Source organism: Amblyomma maculatum, chromosome 11 (genome assembly GCF_055883805.1).
Source record: "Amblyomma maculatum isolate TAMU_Amacu chromosome 11, ASM5588380v1, whole genome shotgun sequence".
NCBI classification, from domain to species: Eukaryota; Metazoa; Arthropoda; class Arachnida; order Ixodida; family Ixodidae; genus Amblyomma; species Amblyomma maculatum.
Window position 1 is genome coordinate 98,057,466 of NC_139354.1, and position 23,381 is coordinate 98,080,846.

Genomic DNA, 23,381 nt, shown 5'->3' on the forward strand with positions numbered 1-23,381 from the left:
TTCATAGCGAAGGCCCAGCGACACAGGCCAACATTGTCCGTCTAGCAACCGAAGCGGCGAACCGCTTCGTCTACTAACCCCTGCCTCTTAGGGTGACACCGGGCTCCCTGGACGCCTGCGAGCGGTACCGGAACTCCGGTGTCACCTCTTCCAGACAATAAAAGTTTTCACCACCACCACCACCATAATACTGTGAAGGAGGAATAGAGCGTATCGCAAAAGTGTGGTATTGCCAGTAGGTAATGAGTAAGTGAGATTATTGTCATTTTGAAAAGGAAAGGGGACAGGATTGTGCCCTGGGAATACCGACTCCTCTAAGGAAGTAAGCAGGTGATCTTTGCTGTCTAACTCAGCCATGCGGTTGTTAAGCAACGCCACAATTTAGGTGTAGGTATGTACGCCTAGTAAATACAGGAGGGTGGGCTGTCGAACATGCGTTAATCAACTCGACTCAGGTGTTTGGTCGATTCGAGAAAGAGGTCAGCCTTTGTGTGGCCCGGGATGAGCCAGGGATGCCATCATGCACTTACCAGCGTCATTGAAGAATGCCGTGTTGGTGGGTAGATATCGCTGTCCACTATGTGTTCATTGTGTCTGCAGTTTCCAGATGCCCGGTGTGAGTAATCTGGTGTGAAGGTTGTAGATTCTTACTGTTTTTTTTTTGTTTTTCGGTATAAGTATAACTTTGGCATCATGATGTCCTTCACCCGACATTTGTTAATGGAGTCCATACTTTTGTGATCAATATATCATCAAGATGCAGAGCATGGAGTAAAAGATTTTGTTATCACCTGTAGGAAAAGAGGTACTGAGAGCCAGGTGTGCCGCCTGACTAAGCAAGCCGAGGAGTATGCGATGGAGCTCTCAAGGCGGGACTGCATGGGACCAGAAATGCAAGCAGCTAAAGGCAGCCTAGGATTGGCTAAAGCTTCCACCTTCCTAAAGGCTTCATGGATGAAAACAAGGCCACGTTTAAAAGTTTCAAGAATATTCACATATTTGCGCACCAATTCCCGCACAGACCGGGAACTACTTCATCAAACAGCGATATGTTGGCAAGAAAAGGTACGTCGACGGCAGCTCGCCATACACGCGTGAAGTGAATCTCGCCGTAGACGCAGCCATTATCACATATGAAGTCAGGCAGGCTGTTATGTCCGCCACAAAGTACACCGCGCCAGCAATAGATGACGTCACCTGCGTCATAAGACCCACCGCCACGTCACCAGATGTGACGTCATGATGACACCATAGCCGATTATTCAGCATGTAATGATATCACAGCTAATCATTGTCATTATCTATGATTATTAGTCAAAAGTAATGCCTAATTAGTACAAGTTAGTGGCTAGTTAGACATAAGTCATAAGTACTACACTACAGATGTAGCTCTCCGGACGTGATGAAGGAGCGATGCGACCATTGCTCCCCCACCACCACGGCGCGGCCACCGCCGCAGGGAAAATGCTACATGCGGCCAATGTAGCTCTCGCTACAATAAGACTGGCAGAGAAACATTGTAGGGGTATAAACATGGCTTAAATCTTGCTATTGATCGGAAGCTGTGAGCATTGCAGCGGCAGCCTAGGCACACAGCTTTATCAATCTACATTTTTTCTATTTTTTCTTATTGGTTCAGAGAAAAGGAAAGCCCAGAATCTGTGAGACTTGTTCTGTGGACATTGCAACGCGCCGTAAGAGATTAGAGAAAGATCACAGTGAACAGCGAGAAAGATCTGCCGTTGTGTAAGACTCAGGAATAATTTCGACCCGCTCGGTATCTTACGTGCACAAACATCGCAGAGCACAAGGACACCTCTTCCTTTCGCCTCACCAATCTGCAGCAGCCGGCGGCAAGGACAATACTCGAGTGCTGCGGTAATTTATACTTTGAGGAGGGCTCGAAAGACTAGAGTAGTGATGTTTTCGCCTAAAAACAATATACGTCGACGAGTCCATACAAACATAATAATACAGAGAGGTAGCCAGGATCACCAACTCAGGGAAGTGAGAAGCAGCTCGTTAGAAAGCAGCATTCTCATGCCTGTGGCAGCGGCAATTGCTTTTGCGCTGATTACTACAGCAAGAAGACCATTGCACAAATAATTACACACTCGCAAGCAGCGTACACCGCAGCGAACGCATACTTGCTGAAGCCATCCGCATACTCAGGGCTAGAAGGATCACTTTCTCGAGATGCTTCATCACGTGAACTACAGACGATAAGATTGTAGAAGGCAACCAAAGTGAAGATGCCAATGACCTAGCATACGCCAACTGGATGGTGCAGAACGACAGGTAACTTGACCAAGTCAGTAGATAATGTGGAACCGTCGTTGAACCCCAAAGAGTGGTTAGGAGATCATATCCCCCCCCCCCCAAGAAGACTAATAGTGAGCTATCGGTTGCATACAGACATCCGCAGACTAACATATTCCATAAAGCGAGCCTACTGAGCAGAATTTATCCCACAACATTCCAGAATAAATGTCTGTTATGCGAGAAACATGCTGCGCTTAAAAAAGGTGCTGGGCATGTCAGAAAACACAGGTCGCGCTAATATTTAGCGCTCCTACACCGCAGTAGTGGGAGGCTGCGCTGTCCTGTTTGACGCCTGAAGACCTGCTCTAACTGATCGCCAGAGCGTCAATACAGAAATGCCTCTGGGGCCCTGTATTGATGTAACTGTCCAAGCGAATCCTAAAACTTTTATGCAATATAGTTTTTCCTCACTCACTGACTTCGGCATGGTTAATATCTATACGTTGAGAGTAAAATTTAGAAAGCTAAAGTAGCTTCCTTTCGTGGATCCCTTTTCTCAGGAAAATGCTGACAGTTAAATAATAATAATTTGTTCACAGGAAAGGGAAGGCGCAGTATCTCACGTTCCTGTGGACATCTGAAACTCGCCGTAAAGGAGGGAAGGATGGTGGGAACACAGCGGAAAGAGGGAAAGAGAAGCCATAGTGGAGGGCTACTGAGTACTTTTGACCACCTGGTTCGTGTTCTAGCTGTAGGAAGAAGGAAAAGGAAATGCACCGGTCTGCTACTCGCTCTGTAGCTGAGCCACTGACTGGTTTACAGGAAGGGAAAGGCGCGTTCTGTCTCACTTGTATTCTGTGGATACCTGAACTGCGCCGTAAGGGAAGGTAGGAAGGTGGGAGGGAAAGTGGAAAGAGAGAAACAGGAGCCGTAAGGGAGGGCTACGGAGTAATTTCGACCCCCTGGGGATTTTTAACGTGCGCTGATATCCATCGGCTTCCGCTAATCAAGCTGAATCTGCTGATAAGATTTTCCTCTGTAAGTCCAGATTTCACCATCTTCTGGCCGTTCGCAGATCCGAAGCGGAGAACGCCGCGCTAAGCCTAGCAGCTTCGGGCCATCGGCCCGACGAAACGCTGCTCAAGCTAACGCGAGAGCCTCCAAGGATGGCTGCTGACAACGCAGCGGCATCGACCGGAGCCACGACACCGACTCAAGAGACAAAACACGAAGAGAACGCTACCAACGACTCACAGAAGACACTCGACAGCGGAGGATGGTTCGTCGCAAAATACCACAAATCGAGGCTGACTGCCGTTCCGGAGACCGGGACGGAAGCGGCAGGCAAACCACCACCGAGCCAGCCCAAACAAAAGGAAAATCTTATTCGCAAAGGCAAACTACCTCCACTGCCGAAAGCAGACTTCAAAATTATTATTAGACCAAAGAATGGGCTCGACATCAGCCAGCTGAGTACGCATCAGATGGCCCGGCTATAACTAAAGCATGTGGACACCCAGACATCTGCTACGAAGGCAGCCTACTTATACGGCTGCACAACAGATCTAACATCGCCATAATCAGCACGCCAAGCAAGGAGACTGCCAACGTTGTACAGAACATTCCGAGACTACACCTCGCTGCAAAAGACTACGCTGTGACGGCTTACATTGCCGCGCCGGACAATTCATGCAAAGGAGTGATCCACGGACTGGATGTCGGTACAACACCTACCGAATTGCTGTCCCATCTTAGGGTACGCACGCAAGGAGTGAAAATCCTTTATGCACGAATGCTTGGAAAATCTCAAAGCGCCGTCATAACATTCGAAGGCAAGATCGTTCCTCGCTACGTTTATTACTACGGCGGTGAGACGCGTTGCTACCTCTACCGATCATCGAGCCAAGTTTGCTATATATGCTTCAAGCCTGGGCATAGGGTGGACGTATGCCCGACACCTCACGCCGTTGTGTGCTCGAACTGCGGTGATCCAGTAATCGAGGACGGTCATTCGTGGGAGCCCAGGTGTGCGCTGTGCAAGGAAGCGCATCCCACAGGGGCAAAGGAGTGCAAGCAACGCCTAAGAAAACCGAGGAGTCCACGGACCAGAACGAAAGAGGAAACCGACAGCGCAGCAAAGGGCGATGGCGGCACGGGCGGACGCGGCCGGGCTCGGAAACGCTGGTTCAGCGCAGATGCTACTTCGCCATCCAGGACCAGGTCGGCGTCGAGCTCAAGATCAAGGACCAGGGAGCCACCAGAAACAAAAAAGGGGCAGCAGCAGAAGAAGATAAAAAAAGGAGGAACAGAGTAAGTTGAGCTGGGCAGCGAAGCTTTTCTCTACTTCTCCCACTGTTCCAAAAGACACGAACGCGCAGGCACAATTCAGTAAAAACACTAGTAGACAACTTAACGAAGTGCAAGAACTAAGACAAACCATTCAGACACTAAGGGCGGAAAATGCTGAACTGAGACAGAAACGTAACGACCTTATAGAAGTGCTCAAAGCCCAGAGAACAGCGCAGACCGACGCGAAAGCGCGAACAGATGAAACTCAGCCAGCCACCATAGTGTGGCAAGAATTCGCAACTGCCATGGCAGCCATGAACAACTCACTAGCTAATCTTAGTAATCTCATTTCTAACATCCAAGCAGAGGCGCAAAGAGATAGAGAACGGCTAGTACAATACACGAGCATGAAATCCAGAGGGAAACCCTATAACAGGCCATTGACCGAGCATGCCGAGGCACCGTAAGAGCTCGGTCAAGTTGGAAACCCTTGAAATATGGCAATGGAACTGCCGCGGGATCAGCAAAAAGCGGGGTCTTCTTAAACAACATATCACAAATTGTACAGTACCGCCAGACATAATCGCCCTACAGGAAACCGGCTGCTCACCCACTCTCCCGGGTTACTCAGCATATGAGGGGCAGGGGGAAAGCAAGGTCGCCACGCTGGTTGCCGAAACTGGTTGGTTGGTTGGTTGGTTGGTTTGTGGGGTTTAACGTCCCAAAGCGACTCAGGCTATGAGAGACGCCGTAGTGGAGGACTCCGGAAATTTAGACCACCTGGGGTTCTTTCACGTGCACTGACATCGCACAGCACACGGGCGCCTTGCTTTTCGCCTCCATCGAAAAGCTGCCGCCGAGGCCGGGATTTGATGGGGGCGCTGTGAGCGCGCGAAGCGAGAGGACGTGCAGCGTATCGGCTCCACCAAAGTTTTGGCTGGAGCAACGAAATTTCGACCTCAACCCCATCAAGTCAGCTGCGATTGTCTGCGTGAAATTGGCAGCTACCCGTGGACACCACCCGCACACAGGTGGGACTATTAAGGCATTTTTAGGGCCGATCATCACTTGCGTGTCGTGGCGGCGACGCTAGGCCTAACGGCTGCGCCGCAGCCCGGCCGTGGGTGAGTCGCCCAACAGCGGCAAGATGGCTCAACAGTTACAACGTGGCTACGACCCGGCCACCATGACCTGGTCAGAGATTTCGGCAACGTCTGCGCCTGATAGCCCGGATTCTGCGCCCATCGAGAACGCGAGGCTATTCAAATTGGTTGAGCGCCGCTCCCGCAAGCGGAACGCCAAGAAGGCGGACACCAAGTTGAATGACCCCTCAACACAGCAAAACGCTGCTGTGCGCGCTGCAGCACTTCACGGCGGGCCCCCGCGTAACTCTGGACCCGTTTGGAAACCAAAGCCGCTTCCTCGGCTTCACCCCGAAGTCATTGTCATCATCCTGAAGCCCCGGGTGACCGTCGCTCTCAAGGATGTCTTCCAACATGGCGAGCTGGGAGCAGCGTTCGCGGCCTACCTGGGCACCCAGGCCGCAGCATCGCTCAGCCTCCTCCCCACGTGGGAGCAAAATCTTATCGTCGCAGGCACCCGACAACCGCAACGTCGCTGACAAGCTTCTGCGTGATTTCGAAATTGCGTCACCCAAAGGTCAGCTCCCCATGTACGGCCAATTGAAACTCACTGGTGATGTGTGTCGCGGCGTCATCACCGTAGCAAACTACGAGACCAGTGAGTCACTCCAAAACAAGATCCAGTGGCGTGCTGGAGAGCTTGCCGATATCCGCAAGCTTGGGAAATCAAACGTCGCGGCGCTCACTTTTGTGGGCAAAGTGGTGCCGCGATTTATTCACTATAATTCAGAAGTGACCATTGTACGTGCGTACAAGCGAACTGTCCCGGCCTGCGTGCGATGCGGTACTGTGGGCCACCGGGCGGACACATGCCCCTGCCCGGACAACGAAAAGTGCGGCCTGTGTGGCCAAACGGTGCCGACCGTCAACGGGGTCAAGGCACCTCATGAATGCAGTCCATCCTGTGCAGTCTGCGGGCAAGCCCACCCTACCAACTCACGTGACTGCACGGGAAAATTCCGCCAGCTCAAGGCACCAGGCCCCAAGGCCAAACGCCGTGAGCCCCCAGCAAAACGGCGGCAGCCAAGGCAACAAGCTCCAGGTGGCAATGGCGGAACGCCGCCTGCTGATCCTGCCACCGACATCAAAACGCCGCCTGGGAAGAAGAAGGCGCCTCCACCGCCACCGCCCAGCGGCATGGACAAGCACCACTTCCCGGCTCTTAAGACGGGTGGCGCTGCCGGCGCCCGGGCATCTGCGCCCCAACATTGCAAACAGGTGAGCAGCTGGGCGGGGATCGCCTCCTCTTCTCCCCGGCCCCCCTCTTCCCCACTCACCGTCTCCGCGCTCGATGCGGAATACAAAAAACAGATTGACGTGCTCCGGGCACAGAATGAAATTTTACTGAACAAAATTCAAAATTTAGAATCAAAATTGGCGTCCGCCGCTCCGAGCTCGCAGAACTCGGACGCAATGGAGAGCGACGCGGAGCTCTCGCCAGCCCTCGTGACAGCGATCTCCGCGATGGAGGAACGCTTATCCTCAAAAATGCAATCTATGATAGAAGCCGCTATGGACCAGATCTTCACCAAGGTCATAACTGCCATACCGGCGGTCGTCTCAAAACACATCTCGGACAACCCCCGCCTCCTCCGTCGGTCGGGGCCCATTAGGGACGTATCCCGTCCTGCAAAATTCAACCGTCGGATCATTGATTCGGACAATTAGGACAGCTGCCCCGCTCCTGCCGCAACCCCCTTGGTGCCGCAGGTAGCTGGCTCTGGGGCAGCCACTCCCTCCTCCTCCCCTCCAAAAATGTTAAATCATGGCGAGACACCTTAGTCAAAGGCGCTCTTCTACCTCCAATTCGGCCATCTCAACATTAATAACACAATGGAACTGTAGAGGCTTTAAGGACCGCACTAAGCGGGCCAATTTCCGCCTCTACCTTGAAACATTAGAGTGTGTACCAGCCGTGGTTGCCCTCCAGGAGCCAGGCCTAGGCGCCACACTTTCAAATTACACGACGTTCCAACAGGATCCCGCGTCTTGTCTTCTCGTACACAAAGCATGCACAGCCAACTTGGTGGATCTCGATCTCCAACTAGGTTATTCCTATGTAATGGTGACAATTCTACCACTCCGCCGCAGGGACCCGCCATTGCATGTACTCAACGTGTACTGCCCTCCCAAACTCAAGCGAGTGACATTCGCGGACCTCTTCAGCCGCGCGCTAAGAGTAGCGGGTCGCGATCCCCTCCTGATCGTGGGCGACTTTAACGCTCCCAGTCAGCTGTGGGGGTATCGCAAGGAGGAGTCGCGCGGACGTAAGTTGGCGGAACTTGCGTCCACGTTGGGCCTCACCCTCCACACTGACCCGGTCTGCCCAACACGGTTAGGAAACTCCGTGACACGGGATACGTGTCCGGACTTAACCTTCACTCGCAACATAAGACACGCAGACTGGCTCAACACCGAGGAAACCCTCGGTAGTGACCACTGCATCCTTAACATTACAATACACACACGCCCGCTCAAACGTCCCACAACACAAGCCCGTATCCCAGATTGGACGAAATTCAGGCAAAATTTTGACTCACTTGATAACACACCCATTTCCGAGCAGGGCTACTCAGCATGGTCCCAACAGCTGCTGACACACCTTCGCTCGCATGAAACACATATCCAGCTCTCAGAGGCGGTTACGGACGTGGATAATCACCTCCTACACCTCTGGGAAGCCCGTCGCAGCCTCGTCCGCCGTTGGCGACGCCAGAAACACAACAGAAAGCTTAAAGCTCGAATTGCCGAGCTCACCCAGAAAGCGGCTGAGTACGCGGCCCATCTCGCCGACTCCAACTGGGTGGATAGATGCAACACGGCCGCGCGACAAATGTCTAGCCGCAACACTTGGAGCCTCTTTCGAGCCCTCATCGACCCAACCCAAACACGAACCGAAACACAGAAACATTTGCAGAGAGCCATGCATGCTTTCTCTGGCAACACTACTCAACTGGCACAGAAACTCCGGGACCAGTATCTGTGTACAGCCCAAGACCCCCGTGGATCATCATACTCTTATGCAGGCAGAGAGAACACAGAGCTGGATCAACTTTTCCAACTCCATGATCTGCGGGCGGCTCTTGCCAAAATGAAACGGGGCACTGCCCCGGGAAGGGATAAGGTCACCGTCAAACTTTTGACGAACCTGCCCGACTCGGGATACCAGTCCCTCCTTGACTACATCAATGCGATTTGGCGCGGGGACATCCCCCTGCCAAGCGACTGGAAAACGGCTCTGGTAACCTTTATTCCTAAATCAGGGAAACCAATTGACACAGATAACCTCCGTCCCATCTCTCTCACCTCCTGTGTGGGCAAACTAATGGAGACGATGGTGCGGGACCGTCTATCTGAATATCTTGAACAAAAACATGTATTCGCAGGCACCATGTTCGGATTCCGCCCACACAGATCCGCTCAAGATGTCCTCCTGCAACTCAATCGGGAAGTCCTTGACCCATTCGAATGCCCCCATAATGACCGGGTAGTACTCGCCTTAGATCTCAAAGGGGCATTTGATAATGTAACACACGAGATTATACTCACCCACCTAAGCCAGACCGACTGTGGTCTCAACACATTCCAATACATCAAGCAATTTCTCACGGATCGTCAGTGCTACATTCGCATCCAAGATAATGAGCATGGTCCTTACCTACTCGGCACGCGGGGAACCCCCAAGGAGCAGTACTTTCCCCGCTGCTCTTCAATTTGGCTATGATGCACCTGCCTGCCCAGCTCGATGGTGTCACTGGTGTGCAGCACGCCCTGTATGCCGATGACATCACCCTGTGGGCCACGCATGGCAGTATCGGGGACATTGAAACCAGCCTGCAAACAGCGGCGACGATAGTAGACAGCTACGCCCGCCGCTGTGGTCTTCAGTGTTCACCACAAAAATCAGAATTTGTGCACCTCCGCCCCTCGCGAAAGTGCACAACTCAAATCACTCTTTCTTTAGACAGTGGTCCCATACACGAAGCTGACGAGATACGGGTACTCGGACTCTACATACACAAACACAGACGGTCAGACACTACATTGGCCAAACTCCGTAAGGTGGGGGACCAGGTGGGCCGCATGGTCCGCCGGGTTTCAAACAAACGCGGGGGGTTGCGAAGTAAGGATGCCTTGCGGCTGGCAAACGCCTTCGTGACTAGTCGGATTCTATATTCGACACCTTATCTCCACCTACGGAAACAAGAGGAGGATGCCCTTGAGGTTATCCTTCGCAAAATTGTCAAGCGTGCCCTGGACCTCCCCATCACTACTTCAAACAGCCGTCTTATGGCCCTTGGGGTGGTGAATACTTTTCGGGAGCTCCGGGAGGCGCACCTTACAAATCAGTGCACGCGTTTGTCGCAAGCGGAGTCGGGTCGCCGCCTTCTTGCTCGACTCCATATCCAACACACCACACTCATGGAAGACAGGTTCCGCATCCCAGAATTGTGGAGACGCGCCCTCTGCGTGCGACCTCTGCCAGCGAATATGTCACACGAAGATCATAATGGTCGGCGCTTGGCACGAGCGGAAGCCCTAGCCCGACATTATGGCAACAAAACAGGTGTATACTACGTGGACGCCTCCGGCCCTCACGACGGGGGATGGTACACGGCCGCTGTAGTTCACAACAGCAAAACGGTTAACGGTCTCACCTTCAGAGCCCAAAGTACAACACACGCAGAAGAGGTGGCGATTGCTCTCGCGGCCTCTCATTCCGACTCAAAATACATAATTACCGACTCGCGAGGAGCCTGTCGGAACGTCAGACAAGGCTGGACTCCCTTACTAGCCTATAAAATTTACTTAAACTGCATACGGGATACGGACCCCGCACACCGCTACCTTATATGGGCCCCTGCTCATCAGGGTTTGGCAGGAAACGAGGCAGCAGACGCAGCCGCCCGCGCGCTCTCTCACCGGGCTGTTTTCTCCTTCCTTCCCGATCAGGAACCCGATTTTAATCCGGCCTACACCTTCAAAGATATCACGACGTACTATCAAAATTGTCATCGCCTTTATCCCAGCCCATGCAAAGGTCTCAAAAAGGCGGATGAGCGGCTTCTTCTCCGCCTTTTCACCAATACATTGCTGTGCCCGGCAGCCCTAAAACATTTTGACCCCTCCTTTAGTGGCAGCTGCACACACTGTGGAGCGGTGTCTTCTGACATCTATCACATGGTGTGGGCCTGCCCCTCCAACCCGGCTATTCCCCCCATCCCCAACCCAACCCGGGAGAACTGGGAGGCGGTCCTGCTCGGCTGCCACGACTTACAGGCCCAACAAGCCTTAGTCGGACGCGCCCGAGCGGCGGCAACCGCCACTGGGGTCCCCAACTAGGGACCTCCACCTAGTGCTTGTAAGAATCGGTCCCTTATGGGCCGATCCAAACATACCTCCTGGCCCTTGTGTAAATAAATGTTCTTACCACCACCACCACCCCGGCGGGATGGTTGCCAAAAATATCCCCGCAATCAGACACGACATCGACGGACCGGACATTGACCACGTTCTTATCGAAGCCATTACCCAAAAGAGAAGCCAAGAAAGCATCTTCCTGCTTAACGTATACAGCCCGCCCAGCCAAAAGAACGCTAGCTTCATCTACCTGCTGGGCAAGGCAGAACAAGCAGCAGGCAAGAGGGGTCTTCTCATCCTTGGGGACTTTAATGCCTGGCATAAAAGCTGGGGCTGCGTCAGAGAAACTCCGAAAGGAAAGGATCTAGCCAGAGAAGCTTATCGCAGAAGCCTCAGCCTGATCACAGATCACACCCAGCCAACGCGAGTGGGAAATCGCATCAATCGCTATTCGTGCCCAGACTTAGCGTTCGTCAAAGGAATAAGGCAGGCAAGATGGGAAAACGACGGGGAGACGCTAGGCAGTGACCACTGCACCTTGCGCATCCAGATAGAAACTCTTCCGAACAGGAAAAATTATGGCCAAGCTAGACTCACACAGTGGGAAGCCTATAGAAAGACCAGGGCGGTGTCCGAGGATACAGAGATCAAGGACATTTAGGATTGGGTAGAGGGAATCAAATCCGACTGGGAAAAAGTCACTAAGAAGGTCACTCTCACCAACAAAACGCCCAACGTGGATAAACATCTCTTACACCTCTGGGATGCTAGACGGGGGTTTCTAAAGAGATGGAAAAGGCAGGAGCACAACAGAAAGCTCGAGCTTAAGATCGCCGAGGTCACAAAACAAGCCGAACAATATGCGATGGAGCTCTCAAAACGGGACTGGGACCAGAAATGCAACGATCTCCAGGGGACCCTAGGTTTGGCCAAGACGTGGGCATTGCTAAGGGCTCTCATAGACCCAACTAAGATCAAATGTGAAAACCATAATACAATCCAAAGGATCGCGCACCAATTCCAAGGTACAGACCGGGAACTGCTAGAGAACATTACGCAGCGATACATCGGTGACGAAACGGGCGCCGACTACAGCTCGCCATACACGGGAGAAGCAAATCCCACTCTTGACGAACCCATTACTATAGAAGAAGTCAGACACGTTGTTATGTCTGCCACAAAAAACACCACCCCAGGCAAGGATGGCATTACCAACGCCATGATTAGGAACTTGGACGACAATTCAATCCACAGATTTACTGAATTCATCAACACACACTGGGAGCAGGGGACCATCCCGAAAGACTGGTCTCAAGAGGAAATAGTAATGATTCCTAAATCCGGAAAAACTCCCAACCTGGAAAATCTACGACCCATTTCATTGGCGTCATGTTTGGGAAAGGTATACGAAAGAATTGTGCTTCAGAGGTTGCAGACCCACCTGGAGGACAATGACCTCATGCCGCACACTATGTTCGGATTCCGAAAACATCTATCAACACAGGACATCCTCCTGCAGATCAAGGAGGAGGTGCTTAACATGGTCCCGAAATACGGAGAAAACATTCTGCTCGCGCTCGACCTCAAAGCGGCATTCGACAATGTCAGTCACAGGGCAGTGCTAGACGGGCTCTGTAACTTAGATTGCGGGCAGAGAATACACAGCTACGTGAAAGCCTTCTTGAGTAACAGAACCGCCACCATTGGAATAGACGCCATCAGGACGGACACCTTCCCGACCCCCAAAAAGGGAACACCGCAAGGCTCAATGGTATCCCCTATGCTCTTTAACATTGTTATGATCGGCTTAGCAAAAAAACTCGAAGAAATTGAAGGAGCCAGACATGCTATCTATGCTGATGATATCACGATCTGGGTGACCAGGGGATCCTTAGGAGAAAAGCAAGACTGTCTGCAGAGAGCAGCAGACGCTGTCAACGCATACGCTCGACATTGCGGCCTTGAATGTTCTCCGGAGAAATCTGAGGTGCTCAGAGAGTCCACAGAAGAGGGTACGATCTGCACAACTCCATAGACATCTACATAGGGGAAAAGAAGATCCCGGAAGTGTCGCAAATAAAAATCCTAGGCATGCGGATACAAAGCAACTGCCGTTTAGATCAAACAATCAGGCAGCTAGCAAATACCACCGCGCAGATCACGTGAATGATAGCAAGAATCTCCAAGAGAAGACGAAGCATGTCCGAGGAGGACACATGCAGGCTAGTACAGGCCCTCGTTGTAAGTCCAATTGTATATGGCGTCCCCTGCCAAATTCCGCTCGAACAGGAAAAATAACAACTGGAGGCAATCCTGAGGAAAGCCTACAAATGCGCTCTTGCACTACCGGTCAAAGCCTCGACCGAAAAATTCAATAAACTGGGCATAAAAAACACAGTGCAAGAGCACATCGAGGCCCACTTTCTCGCGCAGAAAATAAGACATGCAGACGCAAACGGGAAGGAACACACTAAATATACTGGGCATGAGAGATGCTTGCAGAGAAATATACAGCACGGGCAGCATATCGAAAGAAATAAGAGGGATCATTAAGGTCAACCCGATTCCGAGAAACATGCATCCGAAAGTACACAAGGCCAGAAGAGAGGCAAGATCCGAGGCACACGAAAGAAGCCTCGCAGGGAATGAATGAATGAAGCCTTTATTGAAAGGAAGGGATGGCTCCCGGCCGCTGTTTGGGTTCTTGGGGAGTTAGGAGGGATGGGAGTGTAACTTCTTCGTCTTAACGGTTCTTCAAGCTGTTGCTTGTTGCTTGCCATGCGGCCGATCTTTGCGCTGTAAGTCGACCTCTCTCACACTACTCGAAGCAGGCCTCTCTCACTGCCGTATGTAGCAGTGGAGTGTTGTATTTCGGTGCTTCGTATAACCTGACCTGCTAATGTGGGCATGTCGTCGTGTGGAATATGCGCAATTTTGTTTCTTCCTCGTGAAAACGATGGACATTGCCATATAAGATGTTCTAGGTCTGCTGTACACTGTTCCTGACAGTGCGTGCATATGTTGTGTTTGAGTGTTTCGTGCTTCGGAGAAACCACTTGTCAAGTATGTGCGGTGTGTAAGCAGCGTTTGTTATTACTTTGTTGAGAAATATTTCTTGTGGTGGAGTGAGCCCTTTCGTGTCCTCAAACATCGGCGTTGGTGTCGCTTCATGTAATCTAAGCTTACTGTCGTGTTTTATTTTGGTGCGTACATAGTGCATCATCGATCTGCCAGAGGAGCCTTTAGTGAGCATTGTTTGGTAAGGATTTAAGTCTATCGGTTTAGGCATGGAGTTGGGGTGTGGGGCATTGTACGTTTCAGCAAGCCACCCGCTTGCGCGGCTGCGTTTCCCCCGTTCGTGCCAGTATGTCCCGGTGTCCACATAATTTGAATTTCTATTCCAACTTCCCGCATTCCCTTCAGCCTCTTTCTGATGTCCTTGGCCACTGCGTCGTCTGTAGTTGGTGCCGTCAGCTCTGCAATCGCTGCATACGATTTGGTTAAAATTAGATATCCATTGAAGTTATCTTTTCTGGCTTCAGCGGTCGTAATAGTATTTATGGCTCCCCATATGGCAAGCAACTCGGAGTGTAAAATTGTTCCTCCAGGTAGGTGGCACGTGTGCTGTCCGTTGTGCTGAGGCGCTGGCACACACACCCATGCCACACTCACCCTTTCATTTCTAATTGCAGCGTCAGTGTAGATGTCTATTGTATTGAGTTGTCTCGTGAGGGCAGTTCTCTGTGCTAAAAGTTGCCTAGCTACCACATTCCGTCTACTAATAGGTCGTTCTAGCGTTAGTGCGATTACCGGCGCCTCCCACGGGGGTGAAGTGTCTGTTCCCAGGGGTCTCGGAGCAATGTTGATTCGGTTGTCCCATGCCATGATCTGCTGCCCTTGGGTCGTGTTTTCCAGTCGGGATCGCATTCTTATTTTTTTTCTTATAATGTCTTGTATGGGTGGTATGCTGACCATTTTAAGCAGCTCTTCATTCCTCGTGTGCTTAGGAAGCCCAGTAATGGTGCGAAGAGTGGCCCTGTGTAGCTTTTCGACGTCTTTAACGTCGCGATTAGAAAACTCATAGACAGGTGCCCCGTACAGAATCCTGCCGACAGCAACCGCTCTAGACAGTGTTTGGCACGATTTTTGCCGGGCTCCACCGTATTTGTTTGAAATCCGGCGAATCATATGCAACATCGGGGTCCAGTTACGTTGCAATGTACGAATCCATTTACGAGGACTGTTGCAACTAGAAATCTGTGCCCCCAAGATTTGTGTCTGCCCATTTGCAGACGTGATGTTGTGTTGTCCAAGATGCAGTGTAACCTGCTTTTTGGCGTTTGTAGAATTCTTGCCGTCTATGCTTATGCGTTGTGTCTTTTCAGGTGAGAGCTGTAGCCCCAATGCTTCCAAGCTGTCAGTGAGGCTGAAGATTGCTGTTTGTAGCTCCGTCTGCATGACTTCTTCAATTGGGTAATCCACTGCTTCTGTGGATATGGTGACATCATCTGCGTAGATTGTAAAGCGGGCCGAAGTGTCTCGCTCGAGCGCTTCTGCTACGCGGGTCATGGCCAAGTTAAAAAGCAAAGGCCCGAGGATACAGCCCTGGGGCACGCCCCTATCCAAGTAATAGGTTCTGGGGCTCCATCCCGAAGCTTTGCCATGAAGCCTAATAGGTCTACTTTGAAGGAAGCTGCATATCCAATTGTATGCTTTTTGGCTGGGATATCTTTTTGCTAATTCTTGTAGGATTACCTGTTGGTTTACATTGTCGAATGCGTTGCGCATATCATCTGTGAGGATGTAATCTGGTGTCTGTTTGCGAGACCTGCGGTTGATTACCCTGCGGAGCAGTAAAAGGCAATCATGCGTGCCCATATTCGGACGGAATCCAGCCTGAGCTGGATGCAACCCAGGCTGTACGTATTCGATATAATGCTGTATTCTTGCGGCTATCATTCGCTCAATCAATTTGAAGATAGTGGATGTGAGAGTTATTGGCCGTAGGTTCTCTGGTTTTGTGTGGTCCTTCCCTGATTTCGGTATGGGGTATATCAATGATAGCTTTAGTGCATCTGGCACTACTCCTGATTCCTATGAATCGTTTATGATAGTTAAGAGCTGATCTTGGGCTTCGTCGCTAAGATTTTTGAGCTCCTGCCATGTTACTCCGTCTTGTCCTGAGCCGATTTCGGTTTGCCGTGCACTAATGCTGCGAATAGCTCGCCAAATGTAAATGGTTTTTCAAGTTCCATTACTGTGTTGTCAATCGTGATCGCCGGCAATGGTGGCGTGGGTATCTCAGAAGCATGCGGGAAGAACGTGTGGATCACCTTTTCCTCGAGTGCAGCTGGGTTCTCGCGCAGGAACAGCTCTGCCAGTGGTGGTGTGCTTTTCTTTTTCCCCAGCAGGCTTCGTAGAATTCCCCACAGCTTTTTAAGGCCGGGTTTGCGTCCGAGCGTCGCACAAGTGCTGTGCCATGAATCTGTTTCGAGCTGTTGTTGGTACTCCTTGATGAGTCGATATTGGCGCTTAAGGCTCATGAGATCCCGGTGGCGCTTTCCTTTATATCTGTATTGTTGCGTAAGGACATTGTCCTTTCGCCACAAGTTGGCAAGGTGCCTATCCATGTGTGTGGTAGTGTCGTCACATATTATTGTGTCTCGGGACGATGGCCGTGCTTCCGCAACCATGGCACTGAATTGCGCGAAGTCCATGAAGTTGCCGCCAGTGGCTATCCGAAACTTTTCCCAGTCGATGGTAACCGTTTGCCTTTTTTCACGAATCTTTTTTCGGTTAAGGGTGATCAAAATTGGTAAATGGTCGCTTCTCCATGTTGTCTGTTCGACTTCCCATTGCCTGATGAATCCTGGTGTGGCCAACGTCAGGTCTGGTGTCGTATCTCGTTGTCGGGCGTGTAGTCCTATGCGCGTTGGTATGTCCGGGGTGTTGTATATGTATAGACTAGACATTTCTACAGTGTCGTGCAGCATGCGTCCCCTTGGGCAGCTGTGGCGTAGCCCCAAGTCGGGTGCTTAGCATTGAAGTCTCCTCCCACCAGGATGGGGAGGCTTCCTGAGAGGGCCAGGACTTTGGCGAGCCACTCGTATGAGTCGGTATTATGACTGCCAGTAAGAGGCCTATAATACACGGATACTGCCACCATGGGCCGCTGCCCAGGAGGACATATTTTAACAGCGATTACTTTTCGAGTTGCATCCGCCCAGTGGGCGAGGCTGAAGCATGTTGCCGCTGTGTCTGAGATGCACGAACGTCTTGTTCCGGTGGTAGCCTTGCAAGGACTTTCTCCATCCTCGCAGGAAAAAAAAAACATATTGTACGTCGACGCGACCACATACAAAGAAAAACACGGAGCGGTAGCCAGTGTGGTTGATCACCAGCTTAAAGAAGTCAACTGCGCCTCGATCAAGAGCAACAACATTCTCTAGGCTGAGGAAGCGGCAATCGCTCTCGCTATCACACACCAGGGTCAGGAGGCTACCACAAAAATAATTATGGACTCGCAAGAAGCATGCAGAAGGTGTAGCAGCGGACGCATATCCACTGTGGCCATCCGCATAAACAAGGCTAGAAAAATCAGCTTTTCGAGATGCTTCATAACGTGGACACCCGGTCATGAGACTGTCAAAGGTAACCAACGTGCCGACGCCAATGCCCGAGCATACGCCAACCGGGGGCGCACAACGACGGGGAACCGGATGCAGTCACTAGATGCTATGGAGTCATTCTTGAACATCAAAGAGCCTTAAGAAGGATCTATCCACCTCCCCACGAAGATCTCAATAGAGAACAGTCGGTTGCCTGGAGACAGCTACAGACTAACACATACCCCAATCTGAGTCTACTCAGTAAAATCCACCCCACTACATATGAAAATAAATGCCCACTATGCGCAGAACCCCCTACACTCTACCATGTTACATGGGCCTGTCAAGAAACACAGGTAGCACCAATAAACACCACACCAACACCGGAGCAGTGGGAGGCTGCGCTGTCCTGCTCGACGCCTGACGACCAGCTCAAGCTGATTGACAGAGCGCGCAAAACGGCAAAGGCCACTGGGGCCCTGGACTGAGGGCCCCACCAATGCCGGTAGAATTCCCTTTGTGTAAATAATTTTTTTCATTCATTCCGGCACAGTAGACGGGCGTCTTACCACTGCACCACCCCGGCGTGGCAACTCTCCGGCATTCCGGCAGTTTGTTGCTGCCACAAGCTACAAAAAAACATGCAGAACAGTACCCTGTGATGCAGTGCAAAAACCTTTAAATTCTTATAAAATCGTGGCTTATGGTACGGATCAAAGTGCTGTGTTGAGAAACACTTTAGACTTCAACGAATCGCGGTCTACGTATTACGGCCTGTAGTAAAAAGTGGGAATTACCCTGGCAGCTGAACGCTCCGCGGCGCAACGCCCTTCCACATCCGCTGCCTCGAGAGACAGAGGAGAGAAAGCAGAGAAGTAAAACAAATGAGAGGGAGAGAAAGACGCGGACCGCAGCAACCGTCGTCTATCACCAAAGTGGTGGTGAGTGCAATGACGGCCTGGAACCGAAAAACATTAAGTGGTAGGCTTGCCCCAGCCGCAAGCTGCGATGACCTACCTGTCCATAGCCCCATCAGGGCCATGATCAGCCATCCTCTGGGGATATCTAACGTGCGCTGACATCGTACAGCACACGAACTTTACGAAAGCCTGCTTATAAAATGCCGGTCATTTGAAAATTATGAATATATTTTTCCCAGATATTGTTACATTGTTCGGTGCATGTGCTGATATGCGCATTGGAAGGAGGTTAATTCTTCCTTCTTCCTTATGCGCATATCAGAACATGCACCGCCCAAAGTAATATATGGGAAAATATATTCATTATATTCAATTGACGGGCATTTTATAAGAAGGCCTTAACAAAGTTCGTGTGTAGTGCGATGTCAGCGCACGCTAGAGAGAAGCTCGTAATTTTTGGGTTGTTGTTGTGGCTGTAGGAAGCTTATTTTATTTATAGGAAGGGAAAGGCGAGGTAATGTCTCGCTTGTTTTCTGTGGACACCTCAACCATGCCGTAAGGGAAGGAAGGAATATCGGAGTGAAAGAGGTAAGAGAGAAAGAGGACCCGTAGTGGAGGGCTACGGAGTAATTTCGACCACCTGGGGATCTTTAATGTGCGCTGACATCGCACAGCACACGGACGCCTCTTCGTTTTGCCTCCATGAAAATGCAACCGCCGAGGTCGTGTTTGAACCCGGGTAGTCCAGCACAGTAGTCGGGCGTTTTACCACTGCACCACCCAGGCAGGGCTGGTTGTAGGAAGAAGAAAAAGAAAATGCACGGGCCTCTTACTGGCTCTGTAGCTGAGCCACCTCCGCTGCCACGTACAGACAGAAGAGATAGTTGGTCCACAAGAAGGGAAAGGCGCCGTACCTGTTATACGCGTTTCTGTGGTCACCTGATCTGCGCCGCAAGGGCAGGAAGGAAGGTGTGAGTAAAAATGGAAAGAGAGAAAAAAAAGGAGCCTTAGTGGAGGGCTACTTTCGATCACCTGGAGATCAGACAGAAGAGAAAATAGACAATCTGCCACTTGCAGGGACTCCCCTGATGGGGCTGGGACAGGTAGGTCACCGCCGCTTGCGGCGGGGACTAGCCTGCCACAGAATATTTATTTGTTGTAGGCCGTCATTGCACCCGCCACGGTTTGGTGGTGGACGACGGCTGTTGTCGCGGCGCACGGCTTTCTCTCCCTCTTCTTTTTCCTTTCTTCTCTGTTTTCTCTTCTGTCGCCCCGCCGGGGTGGTGCAGTGGTAAGACGCCAGACTACTGTGCCGGAGTACCCGGGTTCAAACCCGACCTCGGCAGCTGCGTTTCGATGGAGGCGAAAGGAAGAGGCGGTTGTGTGTTGTGCGATGTCAGCGCACGTTAAAGATCCCCAGGTGGTTGAAATTACTTTGTAGCCCTCCACTACGGCTCCTCTTTCTCTCTTTCCACTTTCACTCCTATCTTCCTCCCTTCCCTTAAGGCGCGGTTGCGGTGTCCACAGAAAACAAGTGAGACAGTTACCGCGCCTTTCCCTTTCTATAAATAAATCAGTTTTTTCCCTTCTGTCCGCACGAGGCAGAGGAGGTGGCTCAGCTACAGAGCCAGTAGCAGGCCCGTGCATTTTTTTCCTTCTTCCTACAGCCACAACAACAACAAGAGAAAATAGAGAAGACAGAAAAGGAAAGGGAGAGAAAGACGCGCGCCGCTACAGCCGTCGTCGACCACAGAAGCTTTGGCGGGTGCAATGAGGGCCTACAACATAAAACTTCGTCGGAAGGCTAGCCCTGCCGCAAGCGCCGCTGACCTACCTTTCCCAGCCCCAAAGTTTTGGGTCGAGCAGTGTCGGCTGGTGCATGCAGAAAACGCCTGTTGTTTGAAAGCTTTGTCTTCAGTGTCCGCTCTCTGCAATCCCAAGTGGAACTACTCAGTAGCAAAATCATGAGCTGATTTACCTCAACATAGCAGCATCGTCCCATGAATGAATTATAAGGACTAATATATTAGCGCATTGTGGCCAAGAAGACTAAATTATTTCATGCTTGCTTGCGCCGGATTTGGGATAAGGTTTGGAATCACCGCGAACTTCCAAACACTCGATGCACCTAATTAGGCTCTGCAACATGTTATTCAGTCGCACCTAATTAGGCTCTGCAACATGTTATTCAGTCGACATAGTTAATATTTTAGCGATTGATGACCGTCTAAATTTTCTACTTCTGATTTGTACCTCTGTAAAAGCATAATCTATACACCTCGGTATGAAGAATCAGATATTGCTTTGATACTTCAGAGCGACCTTGACGGAGGTTTCTTTTGTAGCTCAGAGTGATCTCTACGGAGGTTTGAGTGTCCAGCGAAAAGCGAAGCAGGAACTGCTATTTCGTTTCCTTCAACTAACCTAAACGAAATCGAATGTTTAAGAATATTTAAAATTATTGGTTTAGAGGAAGGGAAAGGCGCATTATCTCTCAAACTTATTTTGTGAACGCCTGAGCAGCGCCGGAAAGGAAGAGGATAATATTAGTACAATATGTTAAAAGGGAGATGGGGGTACCGTATTGAGCACTCCAGCGTAGCATACCCTAAGCAGCTCAACGCCAACGCGCGGTGGAAACCTACCTGTCCTAGCCCCATTAGTACTCCCCTGATAGAGCTGGGTCAGGTAGGTATCCGCCACTTGCGGGGGCTTGCCTGCCACCGAAGTTTGTCTATTATAGGCCGTCATTGCACCCGCCACCGCTTCAGTGGATGACGAAGGCTGTTGTTGCGGCACGCGTCTTTCTCTCTTTATTATCTGTTTTCTATCTGCACGAGGTAGCAGAGGTGGCTCAGCTACAGAGCCAGTATCAGGACCGTGCATTTTCCTTTCCTGCTTCCTACAGCCACAACAACAATGCCAATTCGCATGGCACAGCCCAAGGACGCTTCGTTTTTTCTCTGCGATGAATGTTACCTGCATGCGGGAGACATTTTTTTGCGGAAGTGGTATCTATCAGCTGAAAAGCGCTGATAGGTAATAGACACGCGTTCTTTAATCATGAAACGTTCCCCGGTTGATTTTCCATGATGCAGCGGACGCTTAGGCTCTGCAAAGGTATACTAGATTCTTATCTAGGCTAGGCAGCTAGCTCTGAAGAAGCTTGTCTCCTCTATTTGGATTCTCACGCAGTGTTTGAACTTGAAGTGTGTAAGAATATGGGCTATACTGGCGCAAAACTGGCGTAGAACTGGTTGTGAATCCGCTGTTTTCGGTGTCGATGAGTCCCAACCGGTATACCCGATGCCCGCGGTTAAAGAGGTAGAGTGCGATGACATATACAACGATGATAAAAAATTTAAAATAAGTTTTAGTACTTTATGTTTCTTTGTATCTCCTCCCTGAAGATTAGACAGTGATGCTAACAAGTTCAGCATTTGCTGTGGCAAGTTTGAAAAGCTAAAGCACCTTTAAGAGAGCGATTATGATCAATAATAGCTCACATCTGCCCATTCATAGCAGGCAATGTCATCCATTGAAAAGTTAGTTTTCTAGCATCAGCTACACTGCCACTCTCTTGCTGACTTCACGTGGTTCGGGGGCGACCTTACCGCGCATGTTCGAAAAGCGAGTGCCGTCACCACTCTCAGCTGGCGAACCGCAGACATGGCCGCTTGCCACAGCTACGAGTAGCGGGGTGACGTCAGTATTCGGGTGACGTCACTACATCGACGCCTTCACTCCTGGAGCAGAAGCGGCTTGCACAGCTGCCCATGTGCGAGGAGATAGCGTCACGTGTGTAAATGTGAGGCGGTGAAGGCAGGCTAACTCTCAGTTCCCCAAGGAGAGCGATGTTAAAGCAGGCCGCTGCCAAGTGGCATAAGCGAGTGTAAAAGGGTGTCGTTCAGTTGAGTGTTTAACGTAGGAAAAGCCAAGAGGTACGCAGGAAGTACTCACACGTATCCACTGTAGCTGAAATGTGCGTTGTGTCATGTACATATCCATACCATGTGAATGAATGTGGCCGGGTGAGAGCAGTGTTTGCACGTAGGTGCAATAGCATTTGGGAGATGTTTGCTTATAGCTATGGGTTTGGAAAGTTTCCTGTTTGTATTTTACGCCAATGGACGCCCTCGTACTGGGATAGTTCCCGGTGTGAAAGGAGTATTGACACTGTTCGAGCCGATAATGCTGGAGGATATGTAACAAGGTGTTCATGAGTGCCTTGGGGCGTGTCAGTGGAAGCGGCAAGATGAGGAGGGTGCTCCGTCCGGCAAGCTAGAGTATGCACCTGCGCGTTCCCACTGAGCGCCTCATGGGCTGGCGCCCATATGAGAAGATGTGTAGACTGTAAGGGGAGAGATCGGAGGATAATGTGCGCCTGTCGGGACATATTACCTGCATCGAAGCTACGAATTGTTTGTTAAGAATCGCTAACGACTACTTTGGTGGTGAGGTCGGTCAGAGATCAGTTCAGTTCAGTGCAGTCGTTCAGTCGTGTCTGACTCTTCGTGACCCTATGGATCATATCACGCCATGCTTTCCGATCTCTCACTATCTTCCTAACATCAAATAACTTCATCTGCAGCGCCTCGGGAATGCCATCTAACCATCGCGTTCGCTGCCTACCCTTTCTCCGGTGACCGTCAACTTTTGCCAACATCAAATCTTTCTCCAGCGGCTCCTCTCTTCTCATCAGATGACCAAAGTAGCTGAGCTTTAACTTTAGAATTTGACCCTCCAATAAGCAGTCAGGGTTTATGGTCGACAATATCGACTGATGAGACCTGGCCGTC

The 23,381-nt window shown here is 50.9% G+C and overlaps 1 protein-coding gene across 1 annotated transcript in view; it reads left to right on the forward strand.

Annotated features, from left to right (window-relative positions):
- Positions 1-5,698: 5,698 nt before the first annotated feature.
- LOC146174476 (lipase member N-like) overlaps positions 5,699-23,381 on the forward strand; it is a 102,729-nt gene continuing 85,046 nt past the window's right edge. Inside the window, exon 1 of the mRNA XM_084585405.1 lies at positions 5,699-6,050. Within this exon, the coding sequence (XP_084441531.1) occupies positions 5,699-6,050 (352 nt within the window). The remainder of the gene's footprint in view (positions 6,051-23,381) is intronic.